Source organism: Lissotriton helveticus, chromosome 5_1 (genome assembly GCF_964261635.1).
Source record: "Lissotriton helveticus chromosome 5_1, aLisHel1.1, whole genome shotgun sequence".
In the NCBI taxonomy this organism is placed as follows: Eukaryota; Metazoa; Chordata; class Amphibia; order Caudata; family Salamandridae; genus Lissotriton; species Lissotriton helveticus.
In genome coordinates, this window is record NC_136065.1 from 734,293,233 (window position 1) to 734,315,592 (window position 22,360).

The 22,360-nt window shown below is 47.2% G+C and overlaps 1 protein-coding gene across 1 annotated transcript in view; it reads left to right on the forward strand.

Annotated features, from left to right (window-relative positions):
* Positions 1–22,360, forward strand: part of MYPN (myopalladin) — a 2,138,596-nt gene that overhangs the window by 2,019,351 nt on the left and 96,885 nt on the right. Inside the window, exon 19 of the mRNA XM_078643205.1 lies at positions 20,103–20,236. Coding sequence (XP_078499331.1) covers positions 20,103–20,236 — 134 coding nt within the window. The remainder of the gene's footprint in view (positions 1–20,102; positions 20,237–22,360) is intronic.

Sequence of the window (22,360 nt, forward strand, 5' to 3'; positions counted from 1 at the left end):
TGTCGTGCGCGATTAGCAGCATTCATGTGCGAAAATGTAAAAGGCAATAAAAAAAACATGCCATGAAAGATTGTAGGCAGAGTCAAAACTATCAATAGCTGAGAAACCATCCCAGGGCTGACAGAGACGTTGAGCATGTAGCATACCAGAATAAACACAAGAAAATCAGTACGCAGTGTTAAACTGCCTGACATATTTTCCAAAACATGTAGAAACACCGAATGAAAGGCACGGGCAGTATTTTGTTGAGCTTGATGAAGCAACCAATTCTTGTTACTTTAAAGTCTGAAAGATGTGATGTTGGTGAGCGCAGCACGCCTAGGCTGGGGCTGCCCAGTGTGAAGGTCACTGGTGGGGCTGCGAGTTGTGATGCTTCAGTTTCAATTATTTCTTGTGGATCGTGTTTCTTTTGTGTCAACACTTACTCCTGGAAATGTTCTTGTGCTGTCTGCATGGTCATTTGTGAACCACTTCCTCCTGGAACTGTTCTGTGTGCTGTCTGCGACTGCCGTTTCTGTAGGTTCATTCCACAGTGAAGTCTTCTAAGATATGTTATCTTTAACTTCCTTAAGGGCACTTGTAGAGCATGAGTTAGTCTCCAGATCGTCGCCAAAATGTAATGAAGAAAGTACCATGGGTAGAGATGAGGTACAAGAAGTAGCCGAGTAGTAACTTAGTAGAATATTTATTAAGTCCACGTAACAGCTGGAAGTTGACAAGTACATGAGTATCAGCAGCCCCACCAGGAGCAGCCTCCCTGCTGCTCAGCACATCTTCAACTGTCAACACTCACACCAGGCACCTAAGCATTCCAAACATGTCCATCACACCAACATTTCACTCAAAGCACTCACACTGGCTGAGCAGCTATGAACCAGGTGCATAGGAACAGTATGAACACAACAGGATATCACCCATTTGCAATGCAATAGGTCTTGAATTAGTCAAAATGTAAGCTATGGTATTGCAGATGCTAATGTTTTTTTTTTCATTTCAAATTATGCCAGCAGTAGCATAATAGTGTTACAAAAAACAGTGGTCCCTACTCGTGGACACAATGGTATACTGAGCTGATAATCACACACCTGATAAGTGTTATGTCTTTTGTCCAGCCGGACAAGGAATTTATTTAACAATTTTCTTAATGAAAACTGAATGAACACATTAATAACAAGTGGGCACAGCCGTGACCCACAACATTCAGACAAAACAACGAACTGAATGGTAAAAGGAGCAAAGTAAAAATATGTCTGTGTACTTGTAGTCAGTGTTACAGACAGAGATTGTTATAACCACAGCATTGCATATCACAATATTTTAAATGTCATATTGCATACGGGGGTTTTTTGGTCGACGACGTTTCGATGCCTAAGTTAAATAAGGGGCATCATCATCAGGACAAAATTATAGTCATTGTTGTCTTTAAATATTACACTGCCTTTTAACGCAATTCTATACATTTATACATTACATGGGAAAAAGGGGGAGAAAAGGGGAGAAGAAATACATGAAATTAGGCATGTTGTATTGGAAACTTGCAACCTCATCTCTTCCATTAAAACAGAGTATATTTATGTGCTCGTGGTGGAGAAAAACGACGCATTTGTGGGACTCAGTGTCCTGGACTGTGAAGTACAACAGGGAAATGACTTCATCATGTGAGAGGGGTGTATTTGAGTGCCAGTGATGACAAAATAGCGGCGCATTGAGGAGCAAAATATCAATTCCCGTGAGGGCAGACTATTTAGGTGCAGTGATGGAGACAAATGTTCCGAATTTCGATGTGACACAATGACCGGAGTGAGAACGGTCGGAATTGAGTAGTTAATGATGGCTGGCAGTGAAGGTCTTTATACTGTGAAACACAATTGTAGACGGAGGCTGAACTGGGTTCCGTGGGGCAGTCAGGTAGTGAAGGTCACAACCGTTATTAGTGCAGGTGAACATTAACATGGAGCATGCGACTGGGAAAAATAAAGGCTAAAACCTACGCGTATCGCATCAGGCAATTTAACGGATCAGCAGATACCATGAAAAATGGAGGAATCTGGAAAAATAATGGTTGAGCATTAAAAGGGGTCGAGTGCGACCGGGGGGTGAGCGGCATGGCGTGCTACTGGTAGAATAATTACCGGTACTGCAGTTTCCAGCGTGGAAAGTCGTCTGGATTGGGAGCATAATAGCTCGATCTGTGGAGAAAGTTCAGTGGAGTCAATTACCCAGCGGGGCATGGTGGGACTAGGGTGAAAAGAGAAACGGCGCGTGCGGGTTACTTACATGCAGAAGGCGGCAGCGCTGTGGCGGACGGTGGGGTTCTGGTGTTAGAGAACTCACGTGTGGCAAGTTTTTAAAGGACCATGTGGTCTGCAGAAAGCGATGGTGGACTACGGAAGTGAGACCCAGTTAGGCTGTGAACAGTGAAAAAGGACTAGGGAAGTGAAACCTCTAGTCATGGTGTGCAGACGCGGCGGCCATCTTAAGGTGGTGAATATTGTGAAAAGAGTAAACATTGTTCAAGTTAATCAGGCACATTGCAGTACATAGAATAACACTTAGAGGGTTATTTCATGTAAGCTTTGTTTACAGTAGGGAGGTCCAATCTTCGAGACGATTCAGGCCATTCCTGATGCTATTGGTTTTAACGATCCAATGGAATTCCTCCTTGTTGAGCAAAAGGGACATGTCTGCTCCTCTAGGGGGGGTTTGATGATTGTTATCACAGTCCATACCAAGTCTTTGTCACTGTGACCTTTTTCTGAAAAATGTTCAACAAGCGGTGCATTAGCTGTCTTGCACCTTATCCTGCTTCTGTGATGGCCAATTCGTAGTTTCACTTTCTGGCTCGTTTGGCCTATATAAATGAGCATGCATGGACATAAAATAGCATATACAAGATTTGCGGAGTTGCAGTTAGAAAAGTATTTACGGTCAAATTTTATATTTCCATACTCAAAAGTTTTGCCTTCAATGGTTGAGTCGCAACATATACAGTTTCCACATTTTGAATGGCCCAAGAGTGGCGGCAGACCCCATGCATCATTTATTGTGGTTTTGAGGGGTTGCTGTGGTAGGGATGCTCTCACTAAATGGTCCTTTATATTCTTGGCTCTTTTAAAAGAAAACATGGGGCGGTCCAGAGTCAGTTGACCTGCATTGAGAACCGGCCAGTGTTTCAACACACTTTTTCTGACTGCATTGGAAACAGGGGAAAAGGTGGTCACACAGATTAGCCTATCTTGTTCTTTCTTTTGTTTGGGTTCCAAGAGGGCTTCTCTTGGGCAATACCAAGCCCTTTTGAGGGAGCGACGTACCAATTTCCTGGGATAGCCACGGTTTCTGAGTTTCTTACTGAGTGTTTTGGCCTCTGTGAAGTAATCTTCTTTAAAATAGCAGTTACGCCTGATGCGCAAAAACTGGGAAAAGGGGAGTGAGTCCCGTAAGGCCCTGGGGTGGTGGCTGCTGTATTCTAGCAGAGTGTTTCACTCTGTAGGCTTACGGTGTAGGCAGGTGGTAAGGCGACCATCTGTGTGTCTTATCTCCAAGTCTAGAAATGCGTTGGATTCAGTACTGGTGGACAGGGTGTATTTTAAACCTCCGCTATTGTTGTTCAACCAATGTTGGAACAGTAAGAGATTGTCAGAGGATTCGGTCCATAACATAAAAATTTCATCTATATATCGTTTCCACAAGGCAATGCCATTGTGGAAAGGATTAGATGTGTGTAAGATGTTATTGGTCTCCAAATGGTCCATATACAGAATGGCCAGGTTAGGGGCAAAAATTGCTCCCATGGAAGTACCCCTAACCTGGCCAGAGAACTGCCCCTCGAAAAGAAAAAAGTTTTTCGTAAGGCGGATTTTAAGTAATTGTAGGATGAACAAGGATTGAACATTGTGAGGCCGTGTCCTTGAATCAAGTACCTTTTCGATCACACGTAAAGAGTCAAACTGTGGGATGTTAGTGTATAGTGACTCCACATCCAGCGTGCACATGGTGCTGGATGTGGGGTCAAAGGGATATTCTTCTATCATGTTAATCATGTTCATGCTATCCTTGATATAGCAGAGGGTTTCGGGTACAAAGGGTTTAATGAAATAATCAATATAGTGGCCCAGTGGCTCTAAGACAGACCCGCAACCAGAAACTATGGGGCGTCCTGGAGGGGATAGAGGGTTTTTGTGGATTTTGGGTAAGCAATAGATGACAGGAATGCGGGGAGACTTGGTATTGAGGAAATCAAATTCTTTTTTTGACAAAAAACCTGAGTCGAGTCCTTCTGTGGTAACCTTACTAATCATTTCCTGAATCTCCGTTGTGGGATTTCGAGGGAGTTTGCAGTAGTGCTCAGTTTTGCTCAGTTGGCGTAATATTTCCTGTTTATAGAGTTCTAGATCTTGGATCACAATACCCCCTCCCTTGTCTGCAGGTTTTATTATGAGAGATTGGTTGTTTTTGAGGGAGGAGATTGCTTGTTTTTCTTCAAGCGTGATGTTGTATGGTATGAAGGACCTTTGGTTCTCAAGGTGGACTAGATCTTTGAGTACTAATTTCTCAAAAGTTGGTATCTCCGCCGGGATCATACCACCTGTTGGGGAGAATTTAGACGGGGGTTTGAAGGGAGTGTTACCATGGGTGGGAGGGGATGGGCTGAGAGCGAAGAAGCTGTGTAAGCGAATCTTCCTGAAGAATCTCAGAAGTTCTATTTGTACGTCTTGGAAATTGGGGCGTATAGTCGGGACAAAGGAGAGGCCTTTGCTCAGGAGTGACACTTCATTGCTAGATAGGGTATGGGTGGTTAAATTGAAGATTGGAAGGAGGCAGCTTTGTTCATGGTCGGTTTCAGTCATATTGTGGTTAGGTATGTCTACCAACGGTAATGTTGGCGGCGTGTGAACCTCTCACCTGGAGGGTTCGGTGGTTTCTTCCATGTCTGGGGTGGCCTCCCTCTGCCTCCCGGCTGGCCTTGGCCTCCTACTAAAAAAGTACGGTTAGAGGGACCGGGACTATCACTTTGGTCTGACTGTCCAGAGGAGTCTGCTGAACTGTCTGAAAAACCAACAAACTGTTGTCTTCTGTTAAACCTCCCCCACGGTCTTTGATTTTGTGGGCCGTTGAAAGGGCGGTTTATATAATAGTCTTTAGATAAATAAGGGTATGTTCTTTCTTGGCTAAAATTCTTAATGTCTTTACGTACTTTGGTAGTTTTTTTGTTAAGTTCAAATTTGTGAAAGTCCTCAATCGTTTTATTTAGTTGTTCAAAGAGTTTGGAGGTTTCTGAACTGGTGTTATTGTCTTTGATTTGTTTTTCCAGCTCAGTAATTTCTGTGTTGAGCTTTTGAAGCTCCTCAGTAGCGATATCAATTCCAAGCACCATCCAGTGCCTGGAACATGTTGTACTAATATAGCTGAAACCGTTTAGATATTTTGGGTTACTAGTAAAAACTCCTGGGACATTACGTACTTGTAGGCCCAATGGAATTGTGTTTGATTTCAAATAGTCTGTTAATAGTCTTATCATTAACATCAATCATACCTCCTTTTTCTTAAGTTTTTCTAGATCATCAGGTAGTGATGTGCTGGACCCAGATGGTGTTTCTGTAGCATCTGAAAGGAGCGATGGACCTCCTAGGATTTTATTAATGTAGTCTAAGTTGTATAATGGAGGGTGAGGATCAGACATGCCTTGGTTTTTTTTTTGTTGGTTTTTTTTTGTTGAAAAAGATAGAAAATTACACAGGTGGACCGGGAGGACCCACTCGTAAAACAAGGGTCTGGGATAGCTTAAATCCCTTGCAACCCAGCGGTTGTGCTAAATATGTTTAAGAAAGACAAGGGAACCCAAAAGGTATGCCATAGGGACCTTGGGCAGTATCATGTTACAAAATACAGTGGTCCCTACTCGTGGACACAATGGTATACTGAGCTGATAATCACACACCTGATAAGTGTTATGTCTTTTGTCCAGCCGGACAAGGAATTTATTTAACAATTTTCTTAATAAAAACTGAATGAACACATTAATAACAACTGGGCACAGCCGTGACCCACAACATTCAGACAAAACAACGAACAGAATGGTACAAGGAGCAAAGCAAAAATATGTCTCTGTACTTGTAGTCAGTGTTACAGACAGAGATTGTTATAACCACACCATTGCATTTCACAATATTTTAAATGTCATATTGCATACGGGGGTTTTTTGGTCGACGACGTTTCGATGCCTAAGTTAAATGAGGGGCATCATCATCAGGACAGCATCTGAAAGGAGCGATGGACCTCCTAGGATTTTATTAATGTATTCTAAGTTGTATAATGGAGGGTGAGGATCAGACATGCCTTGTTTTTTTTTAAAAAGATAGAAAATTACACAGGTGTTTACTCTTTTAACAATATTCACCACCTTAAGATGGCCGCCGCGTCTGCACACCATGACTAGAGGTTTCACTTCCCTAGTCCTTTTTCACTGTTCACAGCCTAACTGGCTCTCACTTCCGTAGTCCACCATCGCTTTCTGCAGACCACATGCTGCTTTAAAAACTTGCCACACGTGAGTTCTCTAACACCAGAACCCCACCGTCCGCCACAGCGCTGCCGCCTTCTGCATGTAAGGAACCCGCACGCGCCGTTTCTCTTTTCACTCTAGTCCCACCATGCCCCGCTGGGTAATTGACTCCACTGAACTTTCTCCCCAGATCGAGCTATTATGCTCCCAATCCAGATGACTTTGCACGCTGGAAACTGCAGTACTGGTAATTATTCTACCAGTAGCACGCCATGCCGCTCACCCCCCCCGGTCGCACTCGACCCCTTTTAATGCTCAACCATTATTTTTCCAGATTCCTCCATTTTTCATGGTATCTGCTGATCCGTTGAATTGCCTGATGCGATACGTGTAGGTTTTAGCCTCTATTTTTCCCAGTCGCATGCTCCGTGTTAATGTTCACCTGCACTAATAATGGTTGTGCCCTTCACTACCTGACTGCCCCACGGAACCCGGTTCAGCCTCCGTCTACAATTGTGTTTCACAGTATAAAGACCTTCACTGCCAGCCATCATTAACTACTCAATTCCGACCGTTCTCACTCCGGTCATTGTGTCACATCGAAATTCGGAACATTTGTCTCCATCACTGCACCTAAATAGTCTGCCCTCACGGGAATTGATATTTTGCTCCTCAAAGCGCCGCTATTTTGTCATCACTGGCACTCAAATACACCCCTCTCACATGATGAAGTCATTTCCCTGTTGTACTTCACAGTCCTGGACACTGAGTCCCACAAATGCGCAGTTTTTCTCCACCAGGAGCACATAAACATACTCTGTTTTAATGGAAGAGATGAGGTTGCAAGTTTCCAATACAACATGCCTAATTTCATGTATTTCTTCTCCCCTTTTCTCACCCTTTTTCCCATGTAATGTATAAATGTATAGAATTGCGTTAAAAGGCAGTGTAATATTTGAAGACAACAATGACTATAATTTTGTCCTGATGATGATGCCCCTCATTTAACTAAGGGATCGAAACGTCGTCGACCAAAAAACCCCCGCATGCAATATGACATTTAAAATATTGTGAAATGCAATGGTGTGGTTATAACAATCTCTGTCTGTAACACTGACTACAAGTACAGAGACATATTTTTGCTTTGCTCCTTGTACCATTCTGTTCGTTGTTTTGTCTGAATGTTGTGGGTCACGGCTGTGCCCAGTTGTTATTAATGTGTTCATTCAGTTTTTATTAAGAAAATTGTTAAATAAATTCCTTGTCCGGCTGGACAAAAGACATAACACTTATCAGGTGTGTGATTATCAGCTCAGTATACCATTGTGTCCACGAGTAGGGACCACTGTATTTTGTAACATGATACTGCCCAAGGTCCCTATGGCATACCTTTTGGGTTCCCTTGTCTTTCTTAAACATATTTAGCACAACCGCTGGGTTGCAAGGGATTTAAGCTATCCCAGCCCATTGTTTTACGAGTGGGTCCTCCCTGTCCACCTGTGTAATTTTCTATCTTTTTCAACAAAAAAAAACCAAAAAAAAAAACAAGGCATGTCTGATCCTCACCCTCCATTATACAACTTAGAATACATTAATAAAATCCTAGGAGGTCCATCGCTCCTTTCAGATGCTACAGAAACACCATCTGGGTCCAGCACATCACTACCTGATGATCTAGAAAAACTTAAGAAAAAGGAGGTATGATTGATGTTAATGATAAGACTATTAACAGACTATTTGAAATCAAACACAATTCCATTGGGCCTACAAGTACGTAATGTCCCAGGAGTTTTTACTAGTAACCCAAAATATCTAAACGGTTTCAGCTATATTAGTACAACATGTTCCAGGCACTGGATGGTGCTTGGAATTGATATCGCTACTGAGGAGCTTCAAAAGCTCAACACAGAAATTACTGAGCTAGAAAAACAAATCAAAGACAATAACACCAGTTCAGAAACCTCCAAACTCTTTGAACAACTGAATAAAATGATTGAGGACTTTCACAAATTTGAACTTAACAAAAAAACTACCAAAGTACGTAAAGACATTAAGAATTTTAGCCAAGAAAGAACATACCCTTATTTATCTAAAGACTATTATATAAACCGCCCTTTCAACGGCCCACAAAATCAAAGACCGTGGGGGAGGTTTAACAGAAGACAACAGTTTGTTGGTTTTTCAGACAGTTCAGCAGACTCCTCTGGACAGTCAGACCAAAGTGATAGTCCCGGTCCCTCTAACCGTCCTTTTTTAGAAGGAGGCCGAGGCCAGCCGCGAGGCAGAGGGAGGCCACCCCAGACATGGAAGAAACCACCGAACCCTCCAGGCGAGAGGTTCACACGCCACCAACATTACCGTTGGTAGACATACCTAACCACATTATGACTGAAACCGACCATGAACAAAGCTGCCTCCTTCCAATCTTCAATTTAACCAACCATACCCTATCTAGCAATGAAGTGTCACTCCTGAGCAAAGGCCTCTCCTTTGTCCCGACTATACGCCCCAATTTCCAAGACGTACAAATAGAACTTCTGAGATTCTTCAGGAGGATTCGCTTACATAGCTTCTTCACATTCAACCCATCCCCTCCCACCCATGGTAACACTCCCTTCAAACCCCCGTCTAAATTCTCCCCAACAGGTGGTATGATCCCGGCGGAGATACCAACTTTTGAGAAATTAGTACTCAAAGATCTAGGCCACCTTGAGAACCAAAGGTCCTTCATACCATACAACATCACGCTTGAAGAAAAACAAGCAATCTCCTCCCTCAAAAACAACCAATCTCTCATAAGAAAACCTGCAGACAAGGGAGGGGGTATTGTGATCCAAGATCTAGAACTCTATAAACAGGAAATATTACGCCAACTGAGCAAAACTGAGCACTACTGCAAACTCCCTCGAAATCCCACAACGGAGATTCAGGAAATGATTAGTAAGGTTACCACAGAAGGACTCGACTCAGGTTTTTTGTCAAAAAAATAATTTGATTTCCTCAATACCAAGTCTCCCCGCATTCCTGTCATCTATTGCTTACCCAAAATCCACAAAAACCCTCTATCCCCTCCAGGACGCCCCATAGTTTCTGGTTGCGGGTCTGTCTTAGAGCCACTGGGCCACTATATTGAATATTTCATTAAACCCTTTGTACCCGAAACCCTCTGCTATATCAAGGATAGCATGAACATGATTAACATGATAGAAGAACATCCCTTTGACCCCACATCCAGCACCATGTGCACACTGGATGTGGAGTCACTATACACTAACATCCCACAGTTTGACTCTTTACGTGTGATCGAAAGGGTACTTGATTCAAGGACACGGCCTCACAATGTTCCATCCTTGTTCATCCTACAATTACTTGAAATCTGCCTTACGAAAAACTTTTTTCTTTTCGAGGGGCAGTTCTATGGCCAGGTTAGGGGTACTTCCATGGGAGCAATTTTTGCACCTAACCTGGCTATTCTGTATATGGACCATTTGGAGACCAATGACATCTTACATACACCTAATCCTTTCCACAATGACATTGCCTTGTGGAATTGATATATAGATGACATTTTTATGTTATGGACCGAATCCTCTGACAATCTCTTACTGTTCCAACATTGATTGAACAACAATAGCGGAGGTTTAAAATATACCCTGTCCACCAGTACTGAATCCATCGCATTTCTAGACTTGGAGATAAGACACACAGATGGTCGCCTTACCACCTGCCTACACCGTAAGCCTACAGAGCGAAACACTCTGCTAGAATACTGCAGCCACCACCCCAGGGCCTTACGGGACTCACTCCCCTTTTCCCAGTTTTTGCGCATCAGGCGTAACTGCTATTTTAAAGAAGATTACTTCACAGAGGCCAAAACACTCAGTAAGAAACTCAGAAACCGTGGCTATCCCAGGAAATTGGTACATCGCTCCCTCAAAAGGGCTTGGTATTGCCCAAGAGAAGCCCTCTTGGAACCCAAACAAAAGAAAGAACAAGATAGGCTAATCTGTGTGACCACCTTTTCCCCTGTTTCCAATTCAGTCGGAAAAAGTGTGTTGAAACACTGGCCGGTTCTCAATGCAGGTCAACTGACTCTGGACCGCCCCATGTTTGCTTTTAAAAGAGCCAAGAATATAAAGGACCATTTAGTGAGAGCATCCCTACCACAGCAACCCCTCAAAACCACAATAAATAATGCATGGGGTCTGCCGCCACTCTTGGGCCATTCAAAATGTGGAAACTGTATATGTTGCGACTCAACCATTGAAGGCAAAACTTTTGAGTATGGAAATATAAAATTTGACCGTAAATACTTTTCTAACTGCAACTCCGCAAATCTTGTATATGCTATTTTATGTCCATGCATGCTCATTTATATAGGCCAAATGAGCCAGAAAGTGAAACTACGAATTGGCCAACACAGAAGCAGGATAAGGTGCAAGACAGCTAATGCACCGCTTGTTGAACATTTTTCAGAAAAAGGTCACAGTGACAAAGACTTGGTATGGACTGTGATAACAATCATCAAAACCCCCCCTAGAGGAGCAGACATGTCCCTTTTGCTCAACAAGGAGGAACTCCATTGGATCGTTAAAACCAACAGCATCAGGAATGGCCTGAATCGTCTCGAAGATTGGACCTCCCTACTGTAAACAAAGCTTACATGAAATAACCCTCTAATTGTTATTCTATGTACTGCAATGTCCCTGATTAACTTGAACAATGTTTACTCTTTTCACAATATTCACCACCTTAAGATGGCCGCTGCGTCTGCACACCATGACTAGAGGTTTCACTTCCCTAGTCCTTTTTTCACTGTTCACAGCCTAACTGGCTCTCAGTTCCGTAGTCCACCATCGCTTTCTGCAGACCACATGGTCCTTTAAAAACTTGCCACACGTGAGTTCTCTAACACCAGAACCCCACCGTCCGCCACAGCGCTGACGCCTTCTGCATGTAAGTAACCCGCACGCGCCGTTTCTCTTATCACTCTAGTCCCACCATGCCCCGCTGGGTAATTGACTCCACTGAACTTTCTCCCAAGATCGAGCTATTATGCTCCCAATCCAGACGACTTTCCACACTGGAAACTGCAGTACCGGTAATTATTCTACCAGTAGCACGCCATGCCGCTCACCCCCCCGGTCGCACTCGACCCCTTTTAATGCTCAACCATTATTTTTCCAGATTCCTCCATTTTTCATGGTATCTGCTGATCCGTTGAATTGCCTGATGCGATACGCGTAGGTTTTAGCCTCTATTTTTCCCAGTCGCATGCTCCGTGTTAATGTTCACCTGCACTAATAACGGTTGTGCCCTTCACTACCTGACTGCCCCACGGAACCCGGTTCAGCATCCGTCTACAATTGTGTTTCACAGTATAAAGACCTTCACTGCCCGCCATCATTAACTACTCAATTCCCACCGTTCTCACTCCGGTCATAGTGTCACATCGAAATTCGGAACATTTGTCTCCATCACTGCACCTAAATAGTCTGCCCTCACGGGAATTGATATTTTGCTCCTCAATGCGCCGCTATTTTGTCATCACTGGCACTCAAATACACCCCCTCACATGATGAAGTCATTTCCCTGTTGTACTTCACAGTCCTGGACACTGAGTCCCACAAATGCGCCGTTTTTCTCCACCACGAGCACATAAATATACTCTGTTTTAATGGAAGAGATGAGGTTGCAAGTTTCCAATACAACATGCCTAATTTCATGTATTTCTTCTCCCCTTTTCTCCCCCTTTTTCCCATGTAATGTATAAATGTATAGAGTTGTGTTAAAAGGCAGTGTAATTTTTAAAGACAACAATGACTATAATTTTGTCCTGATGATGATGCCCCTCATTTAACTTAGGCATCGAAACGTCGTCGACCAAAAAACCCCCGTATGCAATATGACATTTAAAATATTGTGAAATGCAATGGTGTGGTTATAACAATCTCTGTCTGTACCACTGACTACAAGTACACAGACATATGTTTGCTTTGCTCCTTTTACCATTCTGTTCGTTGTTTTGTCTGAATGTTGTGGGTCACGGCTGTGCCCCCTTGTTATTAATGTGTTCATTCAGTTTTTATTAAGAAAATTGTAAAAATAAATTCCTTGTCCGGCTGGACAAAAGACATAACACTTATCAGGTGTGTGATTATCAGCTCAGTATACCATTGTGTCCACGAGTAGGGACCACTGTTTTTTGTAACATGATACTGCCCAAGGTCCCTATGGCATACCTTTTGGGTTCCCTTGTCTTTCTTAAACACAGCAGTAGCATAATAAGCAAAGAAATTCCTTTCATCAAAGAAAGGGCACAGTACCACAGGGTGTTACTAGGTGTCCCTGAGACTCCTAGTAAAGAAATTAATTTAATGAAAGTAAGGGTGCAGTTCCACAGGCTGTACCTAGGTGTCCCTAGAATTTCTTTTAGTATTAAATCTGTTTATTAGCATAAAATGACATACATAAGCAATTGTCCGTGCGATATATGACCTTGACAGAAATGTGGCGCTAGGCCACACAGAAAGAGGACTGACAATAGCGCTAAGTTGGTACAACATCGCTATGGGCCTACTGCCGCAATAGAAAGGTCTATCTGGAGAAGCATGTAAATATCTAAACACAAAAACAACAACCAAACCCCCTACCCCGAACCCCGCCGTCCCCCTACTACCCACCCCCCACCCCTGTTCCAGGTCCAGTATCCTCCGGTCTCTGCCTCATCATCTAACCAGGTGTTCCCGAGTCGTCTCCCTGCGATAGTCTTAGTAGGCGTAGGTATCTGGGACAGGTCACTCCCCTAAATTCCGTGGCCAATAGTGCTAAGAAGGGCTGCCACAAGTCTGGGTATTTGTCCCCTTCCCCCTTAGCAATCAGGGACAGCTTCTCCATTCCCAAAACATTCCTGAGACAATGTAACCAACCCTGAAAGGTCGGGATGTGTGTGGTACGCCAATGGGCTAGGATGTTCTGCAGTGCGGAACCCAGGGCTATGGCCATCAATCGACCGCGGCGGGCACGCTGTGGATAGGTAATGGGATTGGGCAGGCCCAGCAACACGTAGGCAGGAAATCTTGGGAGCGTCGTGTCAAAGTGTGAGTCCACTTTGTCTAAAACTAGCTTCTAATATTCCTGCAGATGAGTACAGTCCCATAGAAGGTGAACCAACGTACCCCTCTCTCCACACCCACGCCAACAAGACGCATCTCGTGTGCGATCAATCTCGTGAAGCCTCTCCGGAGTGTCGAGCCCTGTAACAAATGCCCTCCCAGTCCTTATTGCTGAGTGTGCGCCCCAGGTCTCTCTCCCATCGTGCCCTCCCTGAGTTGTAGATGTGTGTAAATCTGCCTAACAGCATGCGGTATAAGTCCGATATGAGCTTTCGATCCGTTTTCCTCGTGATCAACCAGTATTCGTATGCGCTGAGTCTGCGGTCCGCCCCCTCCCTAATCTGCCCATTAAGCGCCCAATGTTGCACCTGAAAATATCGAAGCCGTTCCTCTTCGGACATGCCAAATTCTCGCCGGAAAGCATCAAAAGGGATGACCCCTTCTGTAGTGTACAAATGGAACAGGACCCGACATCCCGCCAGGCCCCATCGGGCAAAGGCCGCCGTATCTCGGCCGGGTCCAAAATCCGGGTTATCCAGTAGGGGCGTCAGCGGTGATGGGAAGGACGTCAACTCGTGCTTAATATTCACGAGGTCCCACACTTCCAGCGGAGTCCTTGTAATATACGATGCGTAGAGATTGGGGGGACGGTGCTGTCTTCGCAGGAAGGGAACCTCTTGAAGTGGGCGGCCCGCTACTGCCTGGTCCTGAAAGAGCCAGTGCTTCTCAGACTCCCACCTGCTCCATTCCACTAGTGTTCGCAGCTGCGCCGCTTGATAGTATAACAACAAGTCTGGCAGCCCCAGTACACCACTCTCAGGAGGCAGCATTGCCAACCGAAGTTTCATCCTCGGCCGCCTTCCATTCCGTATAAGCTGCGCCAGTTCGGATTGGGTCTGGCGAATCCAGCCCTCCGGCGGTTTCATAGGTATGGCACGAAATATGTAAAGGACTTGCGGTAGGATCGTCATTTTTATAGCCGCCACTTTGCCCAGCCACGATAGAGGGGGTGTCTCCATCTACCCAGCTCCGACCGAACCGTCTGTCGGAGCCGAGCATAGTTTAGATGGACCGTGCCCTGCAATGTGGCCGCCATCTGAATTCCTAGATAAGGAATGGCCTCCGAAGCCCAAGGAAAGGGGAAAAGTCCCTGCAAGTAGTCTCGGGTGGGTGCTGCCAACGAGAGGTCTAGTGCCACTGATTTGCTCATGTTGACCTTAAAGCCTGCCACCTCTGCAAAAGCGTCAAGAATGTCAACACAAGCCGACAGGGATTCTTTGGGGGAGGACAGTGACAAGAGGACATTGTCAGCTTATAAACTGATGGTATGCTCATATGCTCCGATCTTAATCCCATGGACTGTGGGGGCGAGCCTCATGGCCTGCGCCAGCGGCTCCATGTAGAGGTCAAAGAGCAGGGGCGACAACGGGCACCCCTGTCTCTCACCCCGTTCGATGGAAAAGCGGGGTGAGGAGCAACCATTGACGTGTACCGTCGCCGGGGGTCTCGAGTAACAATTCAGTATCCAAGTGCGGAATCTATCTCCCATCCCGGCCCCAACCAGGACCTGCTCCAGATATGGCCAGTGGACCCGGTCGAACGCTTTCTCCGCGTCGATCGCGAGCATCATATATTCCCCCGTCGTTCGCATGGCCTTTTCTATTAAGTGCAACGCCCTCTTGGTATTGTCCGCAGTTTGCCGCTCCGGGATGAATCCCGCTTGGTCCGGATCAATCAATCCCGGCATAAGCGGGGCAAGCCTTGCCGCCAATATGCTCGTATACAGTTTAAGGTCCACATTAAGTAGCGATATGGGCCGATAGGCTTCGCATTTTGAGTGGTCTTTTCCTGGTTTGGGGATAACTGAGATGGTTGCATCTAGTAGATCCCTCGGAATCGACCCCCGGTTCTGAAAAGGAGTTAAAAAGAGTAGTATGCAGGGGAGCTACTTGGGAGCAGAACGTCTTATAGAAGACGGCTGTGAAGCCGTCAGGCCCCGGTGCTTTCCCTAGTTTCAGCTTGGAGATTGCGGAAATGACTTCCTCCGGTCTAATGCTGCGTTCTAGGAGCTCAGCCTGATCCTGTGTAAGAACCGGAAGGGGGTTAGATGCCAGGAATGCATCACCCGCCGCGAGGTCCAGTGAGGACCCGGTATATAGGGAAGTATAGAAATCGCTAAATGCTGCTGCAATTTCCGCATCTTCCGTTGCTAGACTTCCGTCCTGTTTTCTAATTTCCTTTACCATATGGCGTTGCCACGTTTCCCTTAGCGCTCGGCCCAGTAGACGTCCACATCGATCCCCCCGGTATACTACATATGTCGCACCCTCAAGGCTGCAAACTCTGCCTTGTCCTGATCCAGCGCGCTCAACTGCTTCCTTACAACTTTCAATTGCCGCCAGACCCTGGGTGCGCACGTCCTTTGGTGCATGCATTCTAACTCCTTAACCTGCTGTGTAAGCTCTTCTCTTTTATCCGCTCTTTCCTTATTCTCAGCTGCTGAGATCGCTATTAACTCGCCCCGTAAAACCGCCTTAAGGGCCGCCCAATGTGTGGCTGACGAGGTGTCAGAGATGCTATTGTGGCGCAAGTAGTCCTTTATAGTTCCTACTATTTTCTCAACTATGTCCTTACGGTGTAGCAATGTGTTGCGTAGTCACCAGCAGCGCGTGGGTCGCGTCACCTGGGGGAAAATGAACGTCGCAGAGATCGGGGCATGGTCGGAAATGGACGCGGTACCTATGTCAACAGTGGACGTCTAGGCCCGAAGGGAGGTGGAAGCTAGAAAGTAATCTAATCTCGCGTATGTGCGATGTGCGTTCGAGTAGTATGAGTATTCCCTAGCGCCCGGATGAAAGCTGCGCCACAGATCCACCATACCCAGCTCCCCCAGCCTAGCCAACCCCCCACTGGAGAGGGTTCCGGCCTGTGTGGTGTGCTGCGCTGATCTGTCCATGGTGTTATCTAGCACTAGGTTAAGGTCCCCGCCTACCAGGATATGTCGGTCTGTGGAGGCCGCCACTTCGCTGAGCGCCAGGTGAAAGAACTGTTCCTGCCCCTCGTTGGGAGCATAGACCGAGCAAATCGTAAATTCAGACCCACCCAAGGAAAATCGGTAGGATAGCAGCCTCCCCTTTATCTCCGCTCCCTTCTTTAGTACCCTCCCTCTGAAGCGCTGTGACACCAAAATCGTGACCCCGGCCGTTTTATTCGGGGCCGACGAGAAAAATTGTTGTGGAAAGCAGCGTGCCTTCATCCTAGAGCAGTCCTTTTGCAGTAAGTGCATCTCCTGTAGGAGGCATATATCCGCCTTCGCGTGTTCTAAGCATGAGAGAACTGCCTTGCGTTTGACTGGATTATTGAGCCCCCTAACATTCAGGGAGAGAATGCGCAGTTCAATGGGTGGCATGAATCATCCCTACCCTTGACCGCTCAGTATTCCTGAGACCAACTGTTGTCGCCATAAGGCTTCTCCTGAGGTGCCCACTTTCTGGCCTGATGCGGGTCCCTGTATGCCCTCCTGCCATACTCTGGAGACTCGCGTCGTCATCCCTCAATGGATACTCCCGGACCGGGAACCCCTCCTGCCCCTTCCTGCAGACCCCTTCATTGTCCCTTCCCCCAGCCTTCCCCTTCAAGTCACACACCCACCCATACCTGTACCCAGAACCCCCCGCCCCTCTTCCCATAACCAACCTGTCCCCTCCCTCCCCTCTCCCCAATCCCATGCCCACCGCTCTCTCTTCCCCCACCCCAACTCCCACCTAACCATGAAATTGTGTATGGAAAAATAGAGAACAAAACTGTTGTCCATCATCTCTCACGGATGATTAGTCGAAAATATTGTGGGGTATATCAAGTCCAGTCTTTCCTCCTTCCCCCCCACCGCCGACCCCTCAAAAGGACACAATAGACCCCAGGCACATAAAGTTCTGACTGAGTGTTCATCCCGGCTGCTGGGAGGTTAAGTCTGATGCTACCGCTTCCACCGCCGCCCTCTGACCATCTTCGATCTCCGCCTTTCAGGGTTTCTTGACGCGGCGGCATCCCCGCTGTTGATGCCATTGGGATGAAGATCCTCCCGTGACCCCGGGGCGCACCGCCTGATCCTTCTCCTCCTTCGGCAGTGTGATGCCCAGCACCTGACACGCTTCTTTCAGAGAGCGGAGCTGGTAATCCTTGCGAACCCTCGTCCCCGACATCATAGCTGTCTCGTGGCCAAAGGCGCCTCGCTAAGGAAATCTTCCAGGCCACGTATCGTCTCTGGGGCAATGGGCGTCTGATAAGGCCCTCGCACACGCGCCAAGTCCCAGACACCCCAGAGCCTCAGGGAGCAATGTGTCCACCGTCTGGCAGAGAGGGGCCTCCTTACTCTTCCCGCGTCCGCATCAACTCCTTGGTGCCCAACCGCGGCACAGCCGCCTCCGATCGTCCGTGTGAGAACCGCGCTACAGGTGGACCTGTGGGTGTGCTATGCCGCTTGCCGACCTGTGCTCCTCTTGCTTCCGCTCACGGCCTCCCGGGGTGGCGCCGGCCAAAACCTGTACCTCGGGCCACGTGGAGAGACTGCCGTGTGCGGGTACCTCCTGGCTCTGCCCACTCGGGGCACGATCAGTGTCTCCTCTGCCTCCCGCTGTGGCCCAATCTTCGCGCCACACCCAGGCCCGTTCCAGCAGAGTTATTTGTGAACACCGTTGTTGCTCACTTCCCCACCACACCGCCAACACCACAGGCCTTCTTCCACGCCAGTCACTCCCTATTCGAGGCCGGCCGCTCACAGATTACTCTTGTCCTTAGCACCTGCGTAGGCCGTCTGCGTGGGATCGCTGTGTCTCTCTCCACTCCACTGGGTCCAGTGGCCGACCCTCTCTGTCCTGTCCGAGTGGCTATGCAGCAGGCCCGCAGCAGCAATCAGGCGTGCTCCCCGTCTGTTGCCTCACGCAGAGCGTATACGTGGGCCCGGCCCGCCGTTTCCGTACCGCTCCTCACACCGGTTCTCGACTAAATTGTCCCCAAGCCTCAGACTCCACACACAGCCGCTACTTCACGGGCCCTCCGTTCGCCCCTAAGGCAGATCCCAACCTCGAGCCGTACTGCAGGCCTCGCGGCCACTGACTTATACCCCCATGTTCAGGAAGGCCTTCTGGGGCCGGTCGCCGCTCCCCTCTCCTCACCTCTGGGCCCAACGTCAGACCTGCGCCATCCTGTCCAAGCGGCTACATGGCAGGCCCGCAGCAGCAATCAGGCGTGGTCCCAGCCGATGCCTCCCGCCGAATGTATGCACGGGCCGGACCTCTCGTGGAGCAGCCCCGAACCTCGAGCTCCCGGCTCGGCCACCACTGCTCAGGCCTGTCGCTCCGCCCCCAAGGCGGGTCGCGGCCGCGGGCCGCAGTGTAGGCCCCGCGGCTGCGGTCGCTGTACTCGCTCCGTCCACCCGCTTTCAACCCCCGCTGACCTCTCGGGCCACAGGGGGTGCCGGGCTGGCTACCGAAGTCGCTAAAAGGGGGCTCCATGAGGTCGGAGCCCGTGCTGTGGAAGGCCGACGGCGGGAGCTCGGAAGGATGCGTCCGCTCACGCCGCCATCTTGTCCACGCCCCTAGAATTTCTTTTATAGGTGTCGCAGGGACACCTAGTAACAGCCTGTGGTACTGCGCCTTTTCCTTTGTGAATGAAAATTATTTGCTTACTGTTCTACTGCTCGCATAATTTGAAACAGAAAAAAACAATTAGCATCTGCAATGCCAATAGCTTACATTTAGATTAATGCGAGACCTATAGCATTGAAAATGCTTGTAGCTCCAGTGATTGATTTGCCGAGATACACCAAAGGAGCTCCCCTAATGGCCAAGGGAAAGCAAACTGACTGGGGCAACCAGTAGAGCCGAGTGGATGATCAATTTTCATTTTATTCTCGAGTACAATGAAACTGGGTTAAAGTAATATTGTAAACCGGGAGATGTACAGAAACCCAAAGAACAACCATCACTCTAAAAGTTCTCCCAGCATTTAGGTGAAGAAATGTCCAGTGTATGCTCTCTGCCTGTAAAAGAAGAAATACAATGTATATTTTATGTAAGGCCCCGACATTTCTACTTTTGTTGAGAATTGCAAACAATAACAAGCATTTGCAATGCAATAGGTCTCGCATTACTGAAAGTTTGACCTATTGCCGTGGCAAATAGTAATGCAACCCCAATAGCTCAAATTTCAGTAATGCGAGACCCATTGCATTGCAAATGCTTGTTAGTAGATATGGTGCTATTCTGCTCTCTCGTGGTGACACAACGCAGGGCAGCAACTTTACTTGTGGCGCTGCACTGCATCATTTCTTTGTAAATTTGACCCCCAATGTGTTTATTTCCTATACACTTTTGTATTTTTATTTTAGTACTCTGGACTGGAGATTTCCATTTGTTTTCTAAGGCTATATATTATGTGCTTGCTCTACAATCAAAAATGGCCAAAAATATTATTTTGTTTTCTAGCATGCATCAAGATATGACCGGTTATGTGTGTCTTCTGATTCAGCCTACAAAAAAAGATGATGCTGGTTGGTACACATTATCTGCCAAAAATGAAGCTGGAATAGTCTCATGTACTGCTAGACTTGACATATATGGTAAGTGTTCTTATTATATGATTGAAAGAGTATGGTTAATAGCTAATAACTGATATTACAAATGACAGTTCTTGCCTTGCATGTTTTAATAGAAAGCTAAAAAAATTCATACATTTTCTGACACTTTTTAACCTCCAGCACCCTAGGTTTAATGTCATACCGCACAAAACAAACTCTAGCAAAGCCAACATGTCAAGCATTTGCAAAGTCACCTGCACTTATTTGTTGTGAGTGAAATTGTTTATGTGTGTGTGTGTGTGTGTGTGAGTGTAAGAATGTACATTTGTGTGATTTTGTGACTCAGCATGTGTGTGTGTGTGCGCGTGTGTGCGTGTGGTGCATGAGTCTCTCTGTTGGCGCTTGACGCTTAGGTATTGTGATAATTGCAAACACAACAGTGATGGACAGAATGTGGATCAATGTCACACATTCACCCCAGTCAAAAGATCTGGGCCCAAATCCATCGTTTTTCCACTCCACACCACCCTGGGTTAGACAATGGCGATATGCAAATCAGCGCTGACCCTGTGCCCCATGGGAACAGTCCAGTCCGAACTACAAAAGCCATGTCCTTCCCAGAACGGAAACAAGCATCCGAGGACCGGCCCGGTTTCGAGGTAACACCTCTCATCAGCCCGGCTAGCTTGAATCCAGTGGTGTGGAGTGCCTGGGACTCACGTCTGAGCATCCCCAGTACACTTAGAGCGGTAATTGCAAACACAACAGTGATGGACAGAATGTGGATCAATGTCACACATTCACCCCAGTCAAAAGATCTGGGCCCAAATCCATCGTTTTTCCACTCCACACCACCCTGGGTTAGACAATGGCGATATGCAAATCAGCGCTGACCCTGTGCCCCATGGGAACAGTCCAGTCCGAACTACAAAATGTCCTTCCCAGAACGGAAACAAGCATCCGAGGACCGGCCCGGTTTCGAGGTAACACCTCTCATCAGCCCGGCTAGCTTGAATCCAGTGGTGTGGAGTGCCTGGGACTCACGTCTGAGCATCCCCAGTACACTTAGAGCGGTAACTGCAAACACAACAATGATGGACAGAATGTGGATCAATGTCACACATTCACCCCAGTCCAAAGATCTGGGCCCAAATCCATCGTTTTTCCACTCCACACCACCCTGGGTTAGACAATGGCGATATGCAAATCAGCGCTGACCCTGTTGCCCCATGGGAACAGTCCAGTCCGAACTACAAAAGCCATGTCCTTCCCAGAACGGAATCAAGCATCCGTTCTGGGAAGGACATGGCTTTTGTGGTTCGGACTGGACTGTTCCCATGGGGCACAGGGTCAGCGCTGATTTGCATATCGCCATTGTCTAACCCAGGGTGGTGTGGAGTGGAAAAACGATGGATTTGGGCCCAGATCTTTTGACTGGGGTGAATGTGTGACATTGATCCACATTCTGTCCATCACTGTTGTGTTTGCAATTACCGCTCTAAGTGTACTGGGGATGCTCAGACGTGAGTCCCAGGCACTCCACACCACTGGATTCAAGCTAGCTGGGCTGATGAGAGGTGTTACCTCGAAACCGGGCCGGTCCTCGGATGCTTGATTCCGTTCTGGGAAGGACATGGCTTTTGTAGTTCGGACTGGACTGTTCCCATGGGGCAACAGGGTCAGCGCTGATTTGCATATCGCCATTGTCTAACCCAGGGTGGTGTGGAGTGGAAAAACGATGGATTTGGGCCCAGATCTTTGGACTGGGGTGAATGTGTGACATTGATCCACATTCTGTCCATCATTGTTGTGTTTGCAGTTACCGCTCTAAGTGTACTGGGGATGCTCAGACGTGAGTCCCAGGCACTCCACACCACTGGAGTCAAGCTAGCCGGTCTGATGAGAGGTGTTACCTCGAAACCGGGCCGGTCCTCGGATGCTTGATTCCGTTCTGGGAAGGACATGGCTTTTGTAGTTCGGACTGGACTGTTCCCATGGGGCAACAGGGTCAGCGCTGATTTGCATATCGCCATTGTCTAACCCAGGGTGGTGTGGAGTGGAAAAACGATGGATTTGGGCCCAGATCTTTGGACTGGGGTGAATGTGTGACATTGATCCACATTCTGTCCATCATTGTTGTGTTTGCAGCTTAGGTATTGTGAGCCT